The 20,622-nt window shown below is 43.9% G+C and overlaps 4 protein-coding genes across 5 annotated transcripts in view; all 4 read right to left on the reverse strand.

The window, feature by feature from the left end:
• LOC100522784 (olfactory receptor 4X2-like) overlaps positions 1-20,622 on the reverse strand; it is a 115,676-nt gene that overhangs the window by 50,675 nt on the left and 44,379 nt on the right. The gene's annotated exons all lie outside the window — the stretch shown is intronic.
• The window catches only part of LOC100523167 (olfactory receptor 4X2-like), a 72,226-nt gene that overhangs the window by 7,213 nt on the left and 44,391 nt on the right, over positions 1-20,622 (reverse strand). The window lies entirely within an intron of this gene.
• The window catches only part of LOC100523717 (olfactory receptor 4S1), a 63,933-nt gene continuing 44,389 nt past the window's right edge, over positions 1,079-20,622 (reverse strand). Inside the window, exon 2 of one of the 2 annotated variants that reach the window (XM_021083055.1) lies at positions 1,079-5,800. In XM_021083055.1, coding sequence (XP_020938714.1) covers positions 4,859-5,788 — 930 coding nt within the window. In that variant the 5' untranslated portion in view covers positions 5,789-5,800 and the 3' untranslated portion in view covers positions 1,079-4,858. Of the gene's footprint in view, positions 5,826-20,622 lie in introns of both variants that reach the window. The other variant, XM_021083054.1, reaches the window with a different exon arrangement.
• Positions 16,457-17,839, reverse strand: LOC102162473 (olfactory receptor 4X1-like). The gene has a single exon (XM_021083060.1). It carries the CDS (start codon positions 17,705-17,707, stop codon positions 16,943-16,945), a length of 765 nt encoding a protein of 254 aa, XP_020938719.1. The 5' UTR covers positions 17,708-17,839; the 3' UTR covers positions 16,457-16,942.

Consider the following 20,622-nt stretch of genomic DNA (forward strand, 5'->3'; position numbering starts at 1 on the left):
ATTTTGTGGGATTTGACGACTTAGGATTTAAATTGTTATAAAAGGATTCAACACAGACAGAATATCTTTAAAAAAGAACAAGTTAGGGGAACTTACTGAACCACGTATCTAGACATTATAAAACTGTAGTAACTAACACAGTGTAGGAGCTCCTGTTGTGGCTCAGTGGTTAACAAATCCAACTAGGAACCATGAGGTTGCAGGTTCGATCCCTGCCCTTGCTCAGTGGGTTAACGATCCCGCATTGCCATGAGCTGTGGTGTAGGTTGCAGACGCAGCTCAGATCTGGCGTTGCTGTGGCTCTGGCGAAGGCTGGCAGCTACAGCTCCGATTAGACCCCTAGCCTGGGAACCTCCATATGCCATGGGTGCGGCCCTAGAAAATACAAAAAGACAAAAAAAAAAAAAGACAGGGCACCATTCATTCAGAAACAGACTCATGCAACTATAGCATTTGGATATATAACAAAAGTGACACTGTAGGTTAACAGAAAACAGGGGGACTATTTGTAAATGATAATGGAACATTCAGTTTTCCATATGGGAAAAAATAAAATCGAATCCTTTCTTCCATAATGTCCAGTGATCAATTTTAAGTGGAATAAGAAAGTAAACAAAAAGGTAAACACATGGAAGCATCCAGATGAATGGACGAAGAGGATGAGGCATATATATACACAATGGAGTGTTTCTTGACCATAAAAGAGAATGAAATAATGCCATTTGCAGCAACATGGATAGACCTAGAGATTATTCTACTAAGTGGAGTAAGCCAGACAGAGAAAAACAAATATCATATAATATCACTTATGGGTGGAGGTTTTTTTAAAAAAAAATGACACAAATGAACTTATTTACAAACAGAAATAGATTCACAGACATAGAAAACAAACTTATGGTTACCAAAGTCAGGAAAGTGGGAGAGGGATAAATTAGGAGGTCGGGATCAAAATACATATACGCACTACTCTATATAAAATAGATAACCAACAAGGACCTACTGTATAGCACAGGGAATGATATTCAATATCTTATAATAACCTATAATGGAAAATAATCTAAAAAGGAAACATATATGTGCAGTATCTATATATATTTTATTGCTATTATTCTCATAGTCAAGACAAACATGTGCATGTGTGATTGTCAGGATCAGAAGGAACAAAAAGTTTTCTCAATGCTACTACTGAAATGAGTTTTAACTAAGGAACAACCCCCCGCCCCCTTGGCTAAAAAGGCAGCTGCAAGCCTTTTCATCTATGCTCTGCCTCATACCACCCTTCTTGTAAAAATGCAGCAACTGTGTGCCCTGCTAATCATGCACCCAACATTGCTTGTAAGTTGAGCTTCTGTAACCTTGCTTGCTCAGTTTCTTAGGGAGGAACACTGTCTGCTTGGGGAAGGGGGGAGGTCCGGCATGCTTACATGGGAAAATCGAGACCTTGTAATGTATAAACATTGCTGAGAACAAAGACCTGGTGCTCAGACTCTGGAGGTGACTCCTCTGAGCCCGCACCAGTGCTGAATAAACCTTGCTTTTCCATATCTCCGAGTGCCGTTTGTGTCCTTCCACTGCCACGGTTGTTGTGGTTTCTGCAACACTATCCTCACAAAACCCTGATCACACTTCTGATGATTATGCCTCCTTCATGAGGTTGTTGTAAGGATAAAAAGGGTCAACACAATCAAAACACCTAGAACACAGTTTCCAGTTTCGTTCATACACAAGGAGCTTGGAAGTTGCCACTCTAGCCTAACAAGTAAAAAGATGAACAAAAGTCAACAACGCTCCTTGGATCCATAAGAGATGGGAGGACACTGCCCCAGAGACTGGGGAGAAGATGCACAAAAAAACAGGGAGATGCAATTTACCAGCGTAGAGACCCACAAGTTGTTAACAACCACAGGAATCAGTGCCCGGATAGGAAAACCTGAACTGTAGCTGACAACTTGATGGAGGCTCGGTGTGGAGTCCTGGAGATAAAACCTCCAGGGGAACCCAGGGAGTGAATCCCCCTACAATATAGTGAGATTTGCCTGCAGAAGCTGGACAAGGTGGTGCTAAAATTCAGCTTCTGTGCACCCACTGATGCTGAACTGAATCTCAGAGTTTTTGGTGAAGGAGAAAAAAATAGCTTTATTGCTTTACCAGATAAAAGTTAGGTCTTCAAAAACTGTGTCCCACCCCAGGAGGATTTGGTAAGGAGTTTTTAGCAGTGCTTCAAGGATGGGGTTGCTGATGAGGATAAGGGTGTGTGCAGAGCCCTATTCCTTTAATGTGGTCTCAGGGGATCCCCTGACAAGTTTTGTGGTTATCAAACTGTGACCTTCTCTCCGGAGTGAAGTTGATTTCCTTCATCAGGTAATTAACATCTTTCTTCTGTTGGGGGTTTTTAGTTCTGCAAAGAGCTCACAGAGGATGTTCTGTGTACTCCTTGGGGTGGAACAAGGACCCTGCCCCAAGGCTGCACTATTGTTTCTTGACTGCTCCTCCCTTGTCTTTGCATCTCCTCCCTTCCCTCATTAGCAAATGTTTGAGCCTGACCTTTGGAACTCAGGGAAGGTCACAGAGGCTGAAGCCTAACAAGTGACAGGAGACAGGGAAAGGCTTGCAGGTCTAGGAGCCCCACAGGGTTCTTCCCAGTTTCAAAAGTTCCCACAGTAAAGGTCAGAAAAAAATCCCCTCATGCTTCCAGAAGCAGTGGAGGGGCCAGAAAAGGACCCTTTTGAAAATACACCAGAACATTTGTTCTTAACAGGGTGGGCTCCTCAGAGGAGCTAGTTAACCAGAACCTAACCTGCTAGGGTATTAGCGGAGACTAACTTACCTGGGGGAAAGGAAACACCCAACTCCAGCCAGCTATATACGTCCTGTCCCACCCAAAGGTGGAGAAAACGAAACTGAGAAGTTCAAAGTCAAGAGGCATAGACTCACTAAAAACACAATCATGTCTGTCACGTTGGAGGGTTTCTGTGAGCTTCAGCTTTTATTACACAGTTAAATAGAAGCTCCATGAGCACAAGGATTTTTATCTACTTTTCTGCTATATCTCCAGCGCCTGCCCAGGAAAGGGATCAGAGCCCTGGCTTTGGACCTGGACACTGGCCCCCTCCATCCTTCCTTCCCACACCTTCCCAGCCAGGTGGAGAGTTTGGAATATGGCCCTGCCTTAAGAAAAGAGAGAGGGAGGAGATCCCGCCGCGGCTCAGTGGGTTAAGATTCCGAATGCAGCAGCTCAGGTAACTGGGGAGCATGAGTTTGATGCCCTGGCCCAGTGGCAGCTGGGACTCAGACTCAATCCCTGGCCCAGGAACATCCATATGCTGAGAGTGTATGGAAGGAAGGAAGGAAGGAAGGAAGGGAGGGAGGAAGGGAGGAAGGAAGGAAGGAAGGAAGAAAAGGGGTTGGAAGTGGCAGAAAGTCCAAAACCTCTTCCCAGGGACACCTGTGCTAGCCCCACCTAGAACCTGTAGGGAGTGAGGGTTCAGGGCTAAGCACTGAGATTGGGGTCAATGTCCCAGGTACGTCTTTACCTCACCCCAGGTTTCTCCCCATCCACAGACACCTCAGCAACCTTGATGTGTTTTGTCCCCCAGCTCAACCACCTCTCTGAGAAAGGGCTGGGTGCTTGACTGCACTGAATAAACACAAAACTAGATGAAGGAAAAGAAAGAGAGAGGAAGGAAGGAAGGAAGAAGGAGGGAGGAAGAAAGGAAGAGGGAGGGAGAGAGGAAGAACAGACTTACCACAGGCTAAGTGATTAATAAATATTTGACGAATGAATAATCAATCTGGTAGCTACAAGGGCTTTAAGAGGAAAGGACAGGGGCGAAGTAGGGATAAGAAAAGAGAAAGGCATAGAAGATGTTTCAAAGAAACAGAGGTAGCAGCCACCTTTGAACAACTTTTCTTTGATATAGGAATTTACTAAGTCCTACAGATGATCCTCCTGCAAACTTCTGAAACTGGTACTATTACCGTCTCCATTTGTAAGTGTGGAAATTGAGACCCAACTGAATTAAATGACCCATGGTGGTTAATTAAGCAGGACATCTAATTCCATCCTGCACAAATTAGCTCTCTCCAGAGCAGAGAGAGAAAAGCAAAGAAGATTCATGCAGACAAGAGCCCCTGTTCTGCTGGTCGGAGGACTGGGCACTACTGGGGGAAGTGCCAACAACATGTTCTCCCCTGCTCTGCTCCCCATCATCCCAGACTGCCATCATCCCTTGGTCTTCAAAACTGGTCCATCCTGTTTGGTATCCATACACGCAGTCTTTTTCAAGGAGTCCCAGGTGGTAAGAGCTGTGAAAGCAGACTCAGGGTCTTAGTTCCACCTTACTCAGGACTTTCCATGTGACTGTGGTAAATCCTGTCCTCTTGCTACATTTATTTATTCATTTGCCTCCTGAGAGCATGCAATGAAGGAATGGGAATAAAGCGCCTTGAAGGTCATCACAGAGAAGAAAATGAATTTCATCAAGCACTGTTAACCACTAGGTAAAGGAATTACCTGGTGCTGTTACCCACTGTATAAATGGGAACCTGAACATCGAAGAAGGCCCCTCATCCATAGGCTCTCACATGCTTCCTGAATGAGCTTTTAAATGTCACCCTAAGAGCCTCCTGGACTGTGACCCTCTTGGGGGCAGAGATTATGACCAGTGCCTCACTCCTTGCAGATGCTCAATAAATATTTACTGACTGAAGGATTGCAGGAACAGGTGGACTATTACTACAAAAAGAGCCAGGAGGGCCGTTGTCATTACAATCATCAGACTAGAGAGGCAAAGCCTGTGTTGGATGCTACAAGATGGGATATCTCCCGAGTGCCAGGCTCAAGAGGGTTCTTGGGGTGTCACTTCTCCCCCAAGCTCCCCTTGACCCTGAACAGTTTCCTCATGGCGTTTTTCACCTCATTGTTCCTCAGCGTGTAGATCAGAGGGTTCAGCAAAGGCGGCATGACAATGTTAAAGAGGATGACCAGCTTGTCAGCAGCCAGGGTGGTGGACGGACGGATGTACATGAACATGGGGGGCACAAGGACCAGAAGGACGGTGATGATATGTGAGCCACATGTGGACAGAGCCTTGTGACGGCTCTCTGAGGAACGGCTTCTCAGGTTCAATAAGATGACCACATAGGAGATGATAAGGATGATGAAGGACACTAAAGAAATCATGCCACTGTTGGCCACCACAATGAGCCCCACCACATAGGTGTCTGCACAGGCCAGCTTCAGGAGGGGATGGACATCACAGAAGAAGTTGTCAATCTCATTAGGTCCACAAAAGGGCAGCTGGACTGTGAGAAGGGTCTGCAGGATGGAATGCAGAAAGCCAGCCACCCACGAGGCCCCCGCCAGCAGGCCACACTTCCACCGATCCATGATGGTTGTGTAGTGCAGGGGCCTGCAGATGGCCACGTAGCGGTCATAGGCCATGGCTGTGAGGAGGAAGATCTCAGTGCCACCAAAGAAGTGTGCAGAGAAGAGTTGGCTCATGCAGCCATTGAAGGAGATGGTCTTGCGCTCCACGAAAGTGTCCGCGATCATCTTGGGGGTGGTAGCGGATGGATAGCACATGTCGGCAAAAGACAAGTGGCTGAGGAAGAAGTACATGGGGGCCTTCAGAGTCTTGCTGGCATTGATGGTGATGATGACCAGAAGGTTCCCCAGGACAGTGAGCACATGGACGAGAGAGAAGACTACAAAACACACATGCTGCATCTCCCTGCTCTGGAAAAGGCCGAACAACACGAACTCAGTCACGTTGCTCTTGGTGCCCATGGGTTCTCTGCCCTGCGCATAGACAAAGTGGTCAGCTCTGCAAGGACACAGATTATGTGACATAAGAAAGCTTCCCAAATCCAGGAGGCAGAAAATTGTATTCAAGGAAGTTCCTTTGCAGCACAATGGGTTAAGAATCCAGTATTGCTGAAACTGTGGCATTGGTCACAACTGCAGCACAGATTCAATCCCCTGCCTGGGAATTTCCACACACCATGGGTGCAACCTAAAAAAAAAAGAAAAGAAAAGAAAACTATATTCAAGTCTAATGATTCTAACACTTCACTGCAAGTGGAGGAGAAGGGTTTCCCACACTAAAAGCAATGCTCAGATACCAGCTGGGTGTCCTATAATTCAACTCTCTTCTGATGCTATCTTCTTGGAGATAGCACCAGATGCCATGGGGTGAGGGTACAGTCCTGTAAGACTGCCTGCCACCTTCAGATGCTTGTCCAAGCCTAGGTTTTCACCTGTGCTTCTGACCTAATCGCTGCAGATCAGAGGTTTCAATGACCTCCCCTCCCTGGGTTGGATTAATTTCCTTGAATGGCTCACAGAACTCATACCAGATTCCTGGTTTATAATAAAAGGAACTCAGGAACAGCCAGCTGGAAAAGGTGCATAGGGCAAAGTCTGCAGGAAGGGCATGGAGCTTCCGTGCTCTCTGAGCTCATTGCTTTCCCAAAATCTCCACCTGCTCAACGACCCAGAAGCTCCTGAAACCTTTTGGGTTTTTATGGAGGCTTCATCACACAGATATGCTTGATTAAATCATTGCCCATTGGCAATCAATTCAACCTCCTGCCCCTCCCCGCTTCCCCAGGGTCCAGGAGTGGGACCAAAAGTACTAACCCTGCAATCACAGGATTGCTTCTCCTGACAACCACCCATCATCCTTAGGTGACCTAGGAGCACTTCGGAAATCATCTCACTGACATAACAGAGAGACCTCTCAGCATCTCAGGACATCCAAAGGCTTTTGAATCTCTGTGCTACAAATATGGACAAAGACCAGATATATACTGCATTTCTTACTACAAATCACAATAGTACAAGGTCCCAGCTATACTGTATACAAACTGTGAACTTTGGCAAATTAATTTTTCAAGACTTCAGTTTCAAAGTGTAAAAAGTTAAGAGTACCTGTGTTCCACTGACCCTGGCACTTACCATCACCATGATGTTTGTGACATTGTCTAGAATTGTTTATTTACATGTTTACTCTCCTCACCAGGCTATGACTTGATAGCAAGGCTTTTGACCACTTGTGTTGAGACAATGTCCAATATCAAGCACATAGGATTCATGCAGTGAATATTTTTGGAATAAAGGAGTGACTAAATACCTGCCCTGTCTTATTTCAACATGTCCAAAAATAAACTCCTGATCTTCCCCCAAACATACTTTTCTGGCAGCCTGTCTCAGCTGATGGCAAGTTCAGCTTCCTGAATGCTCAGCCTAAAAACCTTAGGCATCCTTAATTCTCATCTCCTATCTCACATCTAATCAGTTAAGACGCCTTCTGTCTTAACGTTCACAGTGTAATGAGTACTCATCACCTTCACAGCTTCCACCCTATCCCTAGTCCTCTCTCCCTTGCTTCTGAATTTGTTTCCCTAATTCTCCTCTTACTACACACCCCACCCCTAGACTGCTCTCATCACAACAGCCAGAGTGCTCCCTCAAAGCCCTGCAATGGGTGCCCATTCCAATTAGAGGAAACTGCAGAACCTTTGCTATGACACATGGGGCTCACTGTGATCTGGTCCCCATTTTCTCTTTTTTTTTTTTTTTTTTGGCTTTTTAGGGCCACACCCATGGCATATGGAAGTTCACAGTCTAGGGGTCGAATCTGAGCTACAGCTGCCAATCTACACAACAGCCACAGCAACGAGGGATCCAAGCCCATCTGAAGCCTACACTACAGCTCACAGCAATGCTGGATCCTTGACCCACTGAGCAAGGCCAGGCATCGATCCCATGTCCTCATGGATACTAGTCGGGTTCATTACCTCTGAACCACGGTGGGAATTCTCTCTGGTCCCTGCTGATACTCCTCTCACTTCCCTAATTCTCTCCTTTCCAGGCACACAGTCTTCCTTAGTGCTCAGCAAGCACATGGGGCATGCTGCCACCTTGGGATCTGGGCCCTGGTTGCTCCTGCTACTGGAACAGGCTTCCCCTAAGTATTTATTGCCCAACTCCTTCACTTCCCTGGACTCCTGCAAATAATACTTTCTCAAAGTGGCTATTTGATCAACCTACTTAAAACTGCAATGTCTCACCACTCCCAGCCCTCCTTACCTCATTCTGCTTTTCCTTCTTTCTGTAGCACAAATTATCTTCAAAGTATTGTATAATTATTCATATTTATATTTTGTTATCTGCTGACCCCTACTGAGAGAGGACCCCTCTGAGGCAAGGTTCATGGTCTGCTTGCTTCACAAATGCATCCCCAATGCTTAGGACATTGTCTGACACAGTGTAGATGCTACATTAACATTTCTTAATTAAATGAATCAATTAAAAATTACACATATAAAAATATATATTAAAACATTTTTAATGAAAATGAACACATAGATGATAGAAAGGTCAAAAATAATGATAACAACCTACTGTATGTGGATAGGACTCCACAATTGCACATAATCTTCCATCACTGAGGTAATATTGACTGATGCTCATAAATGCCAGACACAGACTTAGCTCCTGGCTTATATCAGCTCAAACCAACACTACTTCCTTTGGACATTTATTTTATTTATTACCTCATTTTACATAGGCAGGATCCAAAACACAGAATTTGCTTCTCAAGATCACACACTGTCATAACACTCATAACTCCTTCTTTATGCCACAGGTAAAATACCGTGTGTGGAAAGCATATTGTTACCTAGAAACTGTGAGGTTCCATGCAAATATCCACCCAGAACGTGTGTGAATCAGAACACAGACTAGAGACAGATCTGGGAAAATAACGAACGCATGTTAAACAAATGAGTAAATAAATAAATGAATAAGTGAACCCATCCACAAATGTTTCAGATTTAAGTCGTTTATGAATAAATGATTAGGAGATTAAAAATTATATTTCAATTCAATTCAAATTGTTGAGCCTCCCCCCCACCCCAGTCAGGTGTCAACAAAGATTGTTGCTCACCCTTAAAGGATCATATCAAACACCTTTACCAACAGAGCTGTTTTAAGGATAAAATAAGATTTTTTTAAGGGGGGGGAGGTAAGAGATGTTGACATTATGAAGCTGGGCTTCAGTCCTTCTCTTCTGTGTGCATCAACTAATAATTTAGAAAAGTATCATGAATACATCAGCAACAAATTGAGAATGCTGGATGTTAATTAATGCTTCATAGTCAAGGGCAGGTTGTCGGAGTGTGAGAACAAAGGAAGTGAAATCCCACGGGACCGTTTTGGGGCCTGCTTTTATCACAAGCATTTTGTTATTGCGGCTATTTTTTTGAAAAAGTCAAATGATGTTTGTGAAGAACAGAACAGTAAAGAAGATCGCATTTTACTTACAAGGACTTAGACAGGCTTCAGTCCCGACATTGCCAGGAGACTGAGCATCCTGGAAAAGGTTCCCAGAAGACTGAGAGGAAGAATCGAAATGCCTGGGGCAGAGACTCTCAGGCTGGCACGAAGGATTTACACTCAGAGCCTCCACCACCGCTTTCTACCTCCAAATCAAGGCCCCAAACACCCTGCTTGTCCCCAAGCAGCTGAATCTACTTCAAGGTGCAGCTGAAAATGAGAAGAGTAAGCAATGACACCACCAGAGGCAGGAACCAGGAAATAACTGTCATGTCCCAGGACACTCTGCCCAGGCTCAGTAAGCATCTTCTCCTAGAAATCTCCCAGCAGGAAATATATGTATTTTACACTAAAATTCTTCTTCTACCCCTTTCTAAAATTCTCAAAAAGGTTGGATCAGATGGTTCTGCTTACCCACAGGACAGACAGGAGCAATAACTCTGGAAATGGCCAATGCGATAACCAAAGATAATATAATCACTGTGTACACCCCCAAACAAGCTTTGGTAACAGGTAAATAACCTAAATGTTATTTCAAAGAAAAGAATCCCTCCCATATTTGTTTATCTAGTTGTTTTTTTTTTTTTTTTTTTTTGCTTTTTGGGGCCACACCTGCAGCATATGGAAGTTCCCAGGCTAGGGGTCAAATTGGAGCTGCAGCTGCCAGCCTATGCCTATGCCTATGGGATCCGAGCTATGTCTGCAACCCAAACTGCAGCTTGCAGCAATGCCAGATCCTTCACCCACTAATCGAGGCCAGGGATGGAACTCACATCCTCATGGATACTAGTCAGGTTCATTACCACTGAGCTACAGTGGGAATGCCAATATACTCTTATGACAAGTATAAAATATACACATTTGATATCACACCAGTTTTCAGATACATTCCCTGTTTTGAAAGAGAAAGGAAATTTGTAATGCAGTTTAGCTTCATTTCTACCTTAGAAGATTAAAATGTAAACAAGTCAGAGTTCCCATCCTGGCTCAGCAGAAACAAATCCGACTAGTGTCCATGAGGATGGGGGCCTCACTCAATGGGTTAAGGATCCAGTGTTGTCATGAGCTGTGGTGTAGGTTACAGACATGGCTCGGATCCAACATTGCTGTGGCTGTGGCATAGGCCACAGCTGTAGCTCCGATTTGACCCCTAGCCTGGGAACTTCTTTTTAGAGCAGGCTTCTAAAAAACAAGAGTAAAATGTAAACAAGTCTTCTAAGAGGTTTTCAAGCTTCAGGTGTCTGAGGAGTCATTCACAAGAAAGACCACCTTGCTAGGTAAGCCTGGGCTTTGGGGAGAGGGGGCCAAGAGTGTATCTCAGCGAAATACGCTCTGGCATTTTCTCTAGTTTCCAAAAAAGTTAATGTGGTTCTAGGGACCACACAGCAGGACAGCCCATAGCAAAGGCTGGAGAACTCAGCCTGCTCTATAAATGCTGATCCTTTCTGGCTTCTTCAACTTCAGCAACCCTCAGCCATGGTCAGGGCACCCCTATGGCAAGCCTCTAAATAATAAGACACATATAAAAGCACTCTCTGTTGAACATGGCCACATGGAGATGGAAGGACTAGTCAACACAGCACTGCACCAATTGTTTGCACTTATTAGGCCATGCTATATGCCAAGCCCTGGGTAAAGTGGTGAAAAGCATCATCTCACTTAATCCACTCAACATCACTTGGAGGAATCGACTACGCTTATTCTCATTTTTGAGCTGAGGAAAACGAGGATCAGAGTAAATGAATGACTTGGTCAGGTTCTCAGACCAGTAAGGGTTAGTGCCAGAAATGCAACCCGGGGTACCTGACTTCAAAGCTATCTTCTTAATCACTATACAACACTCCTGCCTAGGAAAGTGGGAGCACCCAATCACTCAAAGAGGACGTGTTCTCCGCAGCTAAAAGGTGAGCAAGGTAATGACTGAAGGAGAAAGAGTCTAGTGATGCTGTGGGAAAGTGAAAATGAATCAACTCACAACTGATGCATGTGAAGGCAGGAAACCCTCAGATGCTCTACAGCAGGACTTTCATCTGGGCACTGAGAACAAAACAGAGAGAGCAGCTGAGGACATCACTTTTCTATAAGAGTCTTTGGCCGGTTCAGGTTTATTCTAACCAAAGAGTCCCCAGAATCCAGGACTATAGGAGAGCTCACCTTTTTGAGCTCCACCCTCCCAGCTGAGCAGCAAAAGTCAAGGACTCTGGCCAGAGAAGTGAGGGTGGCAGTAAACATTTAAGCACAAAGGGTTCAGGGAATCTCATGTGTCATCACCCCAGCCAAAGCCATTGCCAGGCTTCAGAAGTCATAGCACAGTTGTGGTTAGCAAATACCTTGAGGTTTCCTAATGAGTCCCCAGGGGCATCCCAATTAGAGGAGGGGCCATAGAGACAGCCATACCCCCTCCTCACGTGAACTTAGTGGTTCAAACTTTAGAGGCCAAGGAAGTCAGGTTTTTAAACTGACCTTGGATTTTTTTTTTTATTTCTTTTTTTTTTTTTTCTTTTTTGGCTGCCCTGCAGCATATGGAGTTCCTGGGCTAGCGATCAGATTCAAGCTGCCATGGCAACCTACACCTCACCTGGGGCAACACCAGATCCTTAAACCACTGTGCCAAATTTGCCTCCCAGCACTCCTGAGAGGCTGCCAATCCTGTTGTACCGCAGCAGGAACTCCTGTACTGAATCATTCCAAACTCATTCATCCAACAATATTTATTAAGCAGCTACTATACAGAGGGCACAGTTTTGTGCCATGAATTTGTGAAGGAAAAAAGAAAAAGAAAAAAAGCCGGTGTTAAATATGAATGATCTCTGGTGGGGGGATAAGTTTTTTAAGTAGCAGGGACAAGTTTGAACTATTCTAGCTCCTTGACTACTATCTATGTTAACTTGGCATCTAAAAAGTATTTCCACCCCCTATGACTAGGGTAAGACCGATAAGGGGCAATATAATACGGTGCTTAAGAGTATGGACCAAGGAATCAAGGAATCAAGCAGCTGACTCCGCCACCTAGTAGTTACATAACTTTGAACAAGTAGCTCAATATCTCTGGGATGCCTTTTGCACATCTGCAGTCTTTACTTTCTCATTTTTCTCATTTTTAAGGAAATCAATATAAAATTCCACAGTGATAGCTGGAGAATTAACACCACCACCCCCACAAATGGAGCTATAGCTAGAATTTTCAAAAATCAGAAAAAAAACATTGAACCACACATGAATCACCTTAACCTAACTGACATTTATAGAGCACGATACCCTAAAACTGAAGAAAACATTCTTTCAAGCATATGTGGTATATTCACCAAGATAGATCTTACATTGGGCCATGAAACAAGCTCAATAAATGTAAAAAGAATGACATCATTCACAGTAGAATCAAATTAGAAATCAATAACAAGATATCAAGTAATAAAACTCAATTATTCATAAAATTAAAAAATTGTAAATAATCAACTGGTCAAAGAAGAAATCAGTTGGAAAATTAGAATATATTTTAACTGAACAGTAATATAAATGGATGCGAAATTTTATCGGATGCAACTAACACAATGCTTAAAGAAATTTTATAGTTTTTATATTAGAAATGAACAAGGTTTTAAAATCTGTAAACTAAGCTTATATCTTAAGAAATGGAAAAAAGAAGAGCAATTTAAACACAATCAAAGTAGAATGAAGGAATAGAAAAGATAACAGAAATTAATTGCAAAGGAAACAAAAAACATGAAAAATCTGGTAAAAGCCAGATGATGGGTCTTTGAAGATATCAATGAAATTAATTAGTCCCTAAATAATCTACTGAAAAAAAGAGAAATCACAATTTTTTTATTTGTGGAAGGAAAAAGATTAGCACTATAGATTCTGCAGAAAATAAAGGATAATAAGAAAATATTATGAACAACCTAAAGTTTTAATACCAATGTCATTCGTTGACTTAAAACCATCAAATTCTACAACTTGAGTGAAAAGTATAAATTTCTAGAAATACACAATTTACACAATTGACACAAATCTGAATTTGTTAAAGAAATTGAATTCATAGTTTACAAATATTACACACTGCAAAAAAACTTTAAGCCAAGATGATTCCATTGGTTTCATCAAATACTTAAATAACACCAAACCTACATAAGTTTTCAAAAGGAGAAGACAAAACTTCCCTAGTCATTTATGAGACCAGCATCACCACCCACAAAACAGACCAAAAAAATTTTTTTTTAAATCACAAACATCACACATGAACAAAGATGCAAAAAAATCCTTAATAAAACATATTTCAATCAAATGCAAGCAATGTATACAAAGGATTATATATCATGACCACATGGGGTTTATCCCAGGAATGCAAGATTGTCTTAACATTCCAAAACAGAGATGTGTTTCAAGAGGGCAACGTAGGAAGATCCTGAACTCACCTCCTTTACTTATTGATGAAAATACTGAATGCCTTTCCATAATACTAAGAACAAGGCAAGGATATATAATCTCACCACTTATACTCAACATTATACTAGAGCTCCTAGCCAATGCAATAAGGCAAGACAAATTTTACCCGATTCTTCTGACATTAACCACATACATAAATGATCCAAGCACAGAACTTCTAGTTCCACATACGTCACACATTGTTCATTATGAAGAAGACTCTGAATGCTATGAGTTTCATGGCACAGTCTGCAATCATAATAGAAAGGCTTGAGAATGCCATCATCCCAAGAGCAAAGGCAGTTTCAGGCTGGGCTGAGTCAACACCACATGTTGAAGAGCATTCACTCCAATTGGAGTTTTCTGAGGCATGCCTTCACTTTCATTGGGGAGGTCCTTGCCCTGACTCTCTGGAGGTGAACTTTAGAAAAAGACTTGGGCTCTGCTTTTCCTGCTCAGAATGGAGGGGATTTCCTCAGCAGCAACCCAAGCCACCTTAGAGACACCAGATCCTTAACCCACTGTCCCACAGCAGGAACTCCCATGCTGCACTTTTTTAAAACATTTTTTTTACTCTGAAGTGATTCTAGAGGGAAATGCCTGACAGTAAAAAAAAAAAAAAAAAAAAAAATTATCAGGCCTCCGATTCAAAATTCAGAGACTTAGATGTATGTTATAGTTTGGTAATCTTTAAAAAGAAGCAAAGGAATATATAGAAAGAACACGGCCTCAGAAATTAGGCAAACCTGGGTTTGGACTCAGGCTTTGTGGTTTTACTACCCCTGTGGCCTTGATCAAGTCAATGACCTCCCAAAGATTCAGTCTCTTCATCTCTAAAACAGACATCTCTAACACATACCCATCTCACCAGAGTGCCTTAGGATCAAACGAGATAAAATATATGAAATCTCTTGGTTAATTGTAAAATATACATACACATAGATGTTCCTTCTTTTTGTATATAAACATTATTCTCAAAAACAATATAAGGAATGATTATTGGTTTGTCTTGAGTTGTACAATATTGAGGTATTATTTAGAGATGAAAATAGTGATATAACAACCACTGTTTACTTATAACCTGAAGCACTACTGACTTCGAGAAATTTAACTGACCAAATATTTATTGAGTTTACAACATGTTGCTTAGAGCAAGATACAAAGATAAATACGATTTAGGCCATATTCTTTTTTTTTTTTTTTTGGTCTTTTTGCCTTTTCTGGGGCCACTCCTACGGCATATGGAGGTTCCCAGACTAGGGGTCCAATCAGAGCTGTTGCTGCCAGCCTACACCACAACTCACAGCAATGCCGGATCCTTAACCCATTGAGCAAGGCCAGGGATCAAACCCGCAACCAAATGGTTCCTAGTCGGATTCATTAACCGCTGAGCCACAACAGGAACTCCCAGCCATATTCTTAAAAGAGTGACATTCCAACGGAGTGAAATAAACACTGAAATACAGCTAGGAAAGTGCTTAAAGGATTCCCACTGGGCACTGTGGAGTTCAAAGAAGGAAAAGGACATATCCAGGTAGGATAATCATAGAATCTTCCTAAAGGTAGCAGCATTTCAGCTGGTCACTGGAGGTTGGTAAGATATTAACAGGTAGAGATGGGGAATATATTTTAGGTGGCAGGCACTAGGGAATGTTCAGGAAAGAGTGAGCTTTACCAGAGTGTAATGGAAAACAGCCATAGAACATTAAGTGTGGGCCATGCCTTAGGGTGTTACATGTCACGTAGGAGTTTGTGGTTGATTCAAAGGCAATGGGGAGTGACTGAAAACTTTTGAGAAGGGGAATGATGAAATCAGAGAAGTGCTTTCAGGTGATTAATCTGGAAGCGTGTGAGGGAAAAAAAAAAAACCCTGCTGTGAGTGAGGGTCCGTGTTGGGGTTAGAGTTTGTGGGGTACATACTTCTACTAGGACTCAATAAAGGATGATGAAACTATCATAGGGCAAGCAGTGAGGACTCAGGGCAGTTAAATCCATCCACTGTAATCCACAGGCAGCTCCCGAGTGAGACAAGGAGTGGGGTGATCATGGATGGGGAGTACCAAGGCACTGTGGTTGTATGAGACAGCAGTTATCCAGGTACTTTGTTGGAAAGGCTAAGAATCGTGAGAAGCCAAGAGGATGAAGACAGAGAAAACTTATGGGCCAAACAAATGAAGATATAAGGGGGAAAACACGGAGGTGGGGGGAGCACAGACAGGTGTGAACAGAAGAGAAATTCAGACCTCAAAATGTTAATGACACATGGAAAATAAAACTTGTACTTATGATATCATTGTCTAGTGCTTTCAAGGCACTTCAAATCTTTTTAGGGTTCCATTTGATTCTTTAAAAAACCTGAGTCTAATGACAGCAGAAGCGCCCGTGAATCTCAGTCAAAAGCCAAAATACCCTCTGTTTGGAAGACCACAACCTACTAGATCAATTAGGCCTGCCTAGAACCCAGGAGGCAAATCCTGAGAGTATCAGATCAACAGAATTTCTTATTTTTTTGTTTGTTTGTTTTAGGGCCACACCTGCAGCATATGGAAGATCCCAGGGTCAAATGGAAGCTGCAACTGCTGGCCTACACCACAGCCACAGCCATGGCAACACTGCATCTGAGCCATGGTCTGTGACCTACACCACAGCTGGTGGCCACACAGATCTTAACCCACTGAGTGAGGCCAGGGACTGAACCCGCATTCTCCTGGACACCAGTCAGGTTCTTACCCTGCTGAGCCACAACAGGAACTCCGGGTCAACAGAATTTTTAAGCATTGCCGTGACCACTATTCCCTCTCCACCTTCATCTCTAAAAATCCAAAGGTCGGGGCTCTTCAAACACAAAGGACCTGTGGACACTGTTCCTGAGGCAGTTCCTTCTCCTTTCCAACAACCTTTTCACTATTCCCAGGGAGCCCCTGGTTTTCTGGGAGAGTCCAGAAAAACCAAACCAGCCAATCTGCCTCAAGGTCACTGTCAATTGTGGCAGCACAGCACCAAGACTTCATCCTAGAGACTGCTTCAATCCTGACCAGCCCCAAAAAGATGAGGAAAGAGAAACTTAAAGAAAGAAGGTGTCTCGCCCTAGGCCACCTGGTCAGTTAAAGGTAGAGACAGAGTGAGACCCCGGGGCCCCCAATTTTCCATCCCTTCCCCCTCATCCCCCTGACTGACTCATCTATTTCTCTTCCCGAATCGCTTTCCTCCCATCAGTCTCCTCATGGCGTTTTTCACTTCCACGTTCCTGAAGGAGTAAATGACAGGGTTTAGGAGAGGCGTGGCCACCGTGTAAAACACGGCCACTATCTTGTCTGCCGGGAGGGTGACACAGGGCCTCATGTAGACAAAGGAACAGGGGATGAAGAACAGGGCCACGACTGCGACGTGAGAGGCGCACGTGGAGAGGGCCTTGCGCCGGCCTTCTGAGGACCGGGTCCTCAGGGAGCACAGGATGACCCCGTAGGACGCGAGCAGCCCCGCGAAGCTGACCACCGAGATGGAGCCACCATTGGCGATGATGAGCAGGCCGACGAGGAAGGTGTCTGCGCAGGCCAGCTTCAGCACGGGGTGGACGTCACAGAAGTAGTGGTCAAGGACCTTGGGGCCACAGAAGGGCAACTGGAAAATGAGGAAGGTTTGTCCCACAGAGTGCAGCAGGCCCCCACCCCAGGCCGCCCCCACCAGGAGGCCACACACCCGCCGGTGCATGATGACCGTGTAATGCAGCGGCTTGCAGATGGCCACGTAGCGGTCATAGGCCATCACTGTCAGGAGGAAGATCTCGGTGCCACCAAAGAAGTGGAGGAAAAATATCTGTGTGAGGCAGCCCTTGAGGGAGATGACTCTCCTCTCCATGAAAGAGTCAAGGATGAGTTTAGGGGCTGTGACAGAACAGTAACAGAGCTCCACAAAGGACAAGGAGCCGAGGAAGAAATACATGGGGGAGCTGAGCCCTTTGCTGGTGTGATGGTCACCACGATGAGGCCATTACCCAGCACGATGGCCAGGTACATGATGAGAAACAGCGCAGAAATGAACTTCTGCACATCCTGGTTCTGGGAAAAGCCCAAGAAAATGATCTCAGTCACATTGCTTGTCGTAGCCATGTTTCAAAGCACAGGAGCTCACACCTGAAATCACAGAAATCAAAGACAGCTCCTCAATCATTAGAAACGGCCTTTCCAGGCTGTGAGGACCACTGTCATTCTGCACCCTCTCAAGTCCCCTCTCTGCCTCGGGCTTCTCCAAAACATGCTCTTGTTGAGGCAAATGGACAAAACTGTGGTCAGCAAATGCTTGATGTAATTCCTGAAATAGGGGCTGGGTTTGTAATGATGCTCCCTTGACGTGTTTCCTCTGATTCAGGCAGGTACAATGAATCTTCACAATACAAATAAGAGGAAGTCTGCTGGGGCACAATGGCATCAGTGGCATCTTGGGAGCGCTGGGACCCAGGTTCAAGCCTGGCACAGTGGGTTAAAGATATGGTGTTGCCACAGCTGTGGCTCAGGTTGCAACTATGGCTTGCATCTGACCCCTAGCCTGGGAACTCCATATGCCACAGGGCAGCTAAAAAGGAAAAAATAGTAATAAGAGGATATACATAAATATTGAAACTCAGAGAGATTCAGTCACCAATTCAAGGTCACAGCTCAGATTGAACTGAGGTCTGTATGTTTCCCAATGTAGCTGCTTCTACTACCTAATCTACTCCTGAAGTGCGCCTTGTCTTTGGATGAACAGTAAGAGTTTCTATCAGTCTTGCCACATACCATAATGTAGAATCAATTCTTTGCAGTGACTACTAGATCGTCTCCATCTCAATAACTCTACAATTATTAAAATTAGCCTGGCTCCCTAACAGGCATAAGAGAGAGGTCAAAAGGAAAAGGGACAGTCACCAAGCCTCAACCACTGTCCTTGGAGGTGGATATGGGAGGAGGAAATGCAAGTCAGTGAGCTCTGAAGACTGACAAAAGGTGATCAGACACAGAAAATCCATAATTGCATTTCTGAAGATGTCATTCCTCCAGCATGAAATAAGCTTTGCCAGCAAAGCTAAAGGTATTCTGTATTCACACACTTAACAGCCAGCCTGCAGTCCAGGCCAGCCTTTGAGTGTTGACCTGGTGATAGGAACTCAGGATTTGGGGTCAGGGGACATGGGTTCAACAGGCGCAGCTGTTTAATAGCTGTGTGATAGTAACAATCCATTTTTCCCCCGGCCTATAATTTTCCACTGAAAAACAGAAATAAAAATACCTTTTCATGGTGCTCTTTTGAAAACTGAATGAACTCACAAGTTTTTAAACAAATAATAATTGTGTAAGAGTACAATGGACAGGAATATCAGAGTATAATTGATTTATGTTTCTCTCAGCCTTATCAATTCTATTAGTGCACAGTGTGATGGTGGTCATTAATGGGCCCCTGAGTCAGAAGGCAGGCCTGACACACAGCTTTGTTTGGTAGACATGTAGCATCCTGGGGATCTGATTTAAGCATCTTACCACTAGCTTATGGAATAGCAGGCTACGTAAGGACACAGGAATGAGTATGCTAAGTGACATGCTAAGCCAGGCACAGAAAGAAAAACACAGCATGAGTCCACTTGGATGCCATCTGTCATTCATAGAGACAGAAAGTAGAATGGTGGTTGCTGGAGGCTGGGGGAAGGGGTGTGGAGTTAGTGCTTAACAGGTGTAGGCAAGGAGTTTCAGATTGCAACAGTGAAAGAGTTCTTGGGAGTTCCCATGGCTCAGTGGTTAACGAATCCAACTAGGAAGCATGAGGTTGCGGGTTCTATCCCTGGCTTTGCTCAGTGGCTTAAGGATCCGGTGTTGCCATGACCTGTGGTGTAGGTTGCAGACACAGCTCAGATCCCGCATTGCTGTGGCTCTGGCATAGGCTTGGCAGCTACAGCTCCAATTAGACCCCTAGCCTGGGAACCTCCATATGCCACAGGTGCGGCCCTAGAAAAGACAGAAAGGAGTTCTTGCGGTGGATGGTGGTGATATTGCACCATAACAGGTTACATTCTTTGATACATTGAACTGTGCATGTAAAAGTGATTAAAGTGGTACATTTTATATTATTTGTATTCTACCACAATTAGATGATACATACATACATATATGTATACACATGTGAGAGAGAGAAACTCAAGTGTTTCACATTCCCCCTGCTCCATAACAACCTCTAAGAACAGTGGTTGAAGCTTGGCAGTTTTGTCCTTCCTCTCCCCTATTTAGCTTTTTCTATGCCTGTTTATCCCTGATTCGTTTCAAAGGTTGCAGAAGAACTGAATTAGTGAAACTCTAGCACTAGTTGTAGAAAGTCCATTCCACATTCTTGTATGAGGAAAGACAGATGTGACACCCTTGTTATGCAATCCATACAAGGCACTCTTCAGGAGGAAGAGAGAGAGTGGAAACGTCCACACTGCAAATACAGACCTCAGAACAAATATGAGCTGTGTGGCCTAGAGCAAGTGACTTAACCTCTCTGAGCCTCAGTGTCCTTATGCATAAAGTAGGCATAAGACTCTATTCTCGTTGTTGTGCCCTTCCCTTACCTCCCTGCAGGCTCCTCAGTGTACCCAGCTGATCCTCCTTCTGCCACATGCCAATTCTTCACACTCAGACTGTTTATGCGGATACACCACATTAACAAACTGAAGAATCAAAACCATATGATCCTCTCAATAGATGCAGAAAAAGCCTTTGACAAAATCCAACACCCATTTCTGAGAAAATCCCTTCAGAAAGTGGGCATAGCAGAACTTACCTCAAAAAGGCCATATATGACAAACCCACAGCAAACATCATTCTCAATGGTGAAAAGCTGAAAGAATT

The sequence above is a fragment of the Sus scrofa genome, chromosome 2 (assembly GCF_000003025.6).
Source record: "Sus scrofa isolate TJ Tabasco breed Duroc chromosome 2, Sscrofa11.1, whole genome shotgun sequence".
NCBI classification, from domain to species: Eukaryota; Metazoa; Chordata; class Mammalia; order Artiodactyla; family Suidae; genus Sus; species Sus scrofa.

Coding starts and splice junctions, on each gene's coding strand:
- LOC102162473 (XM_021083060.1), bottom strand. CDS start 17,707: ATGTATTTCTTCCTCGGCTCCTTGTCCTTTGTGGAGCTCTGTTACTGT.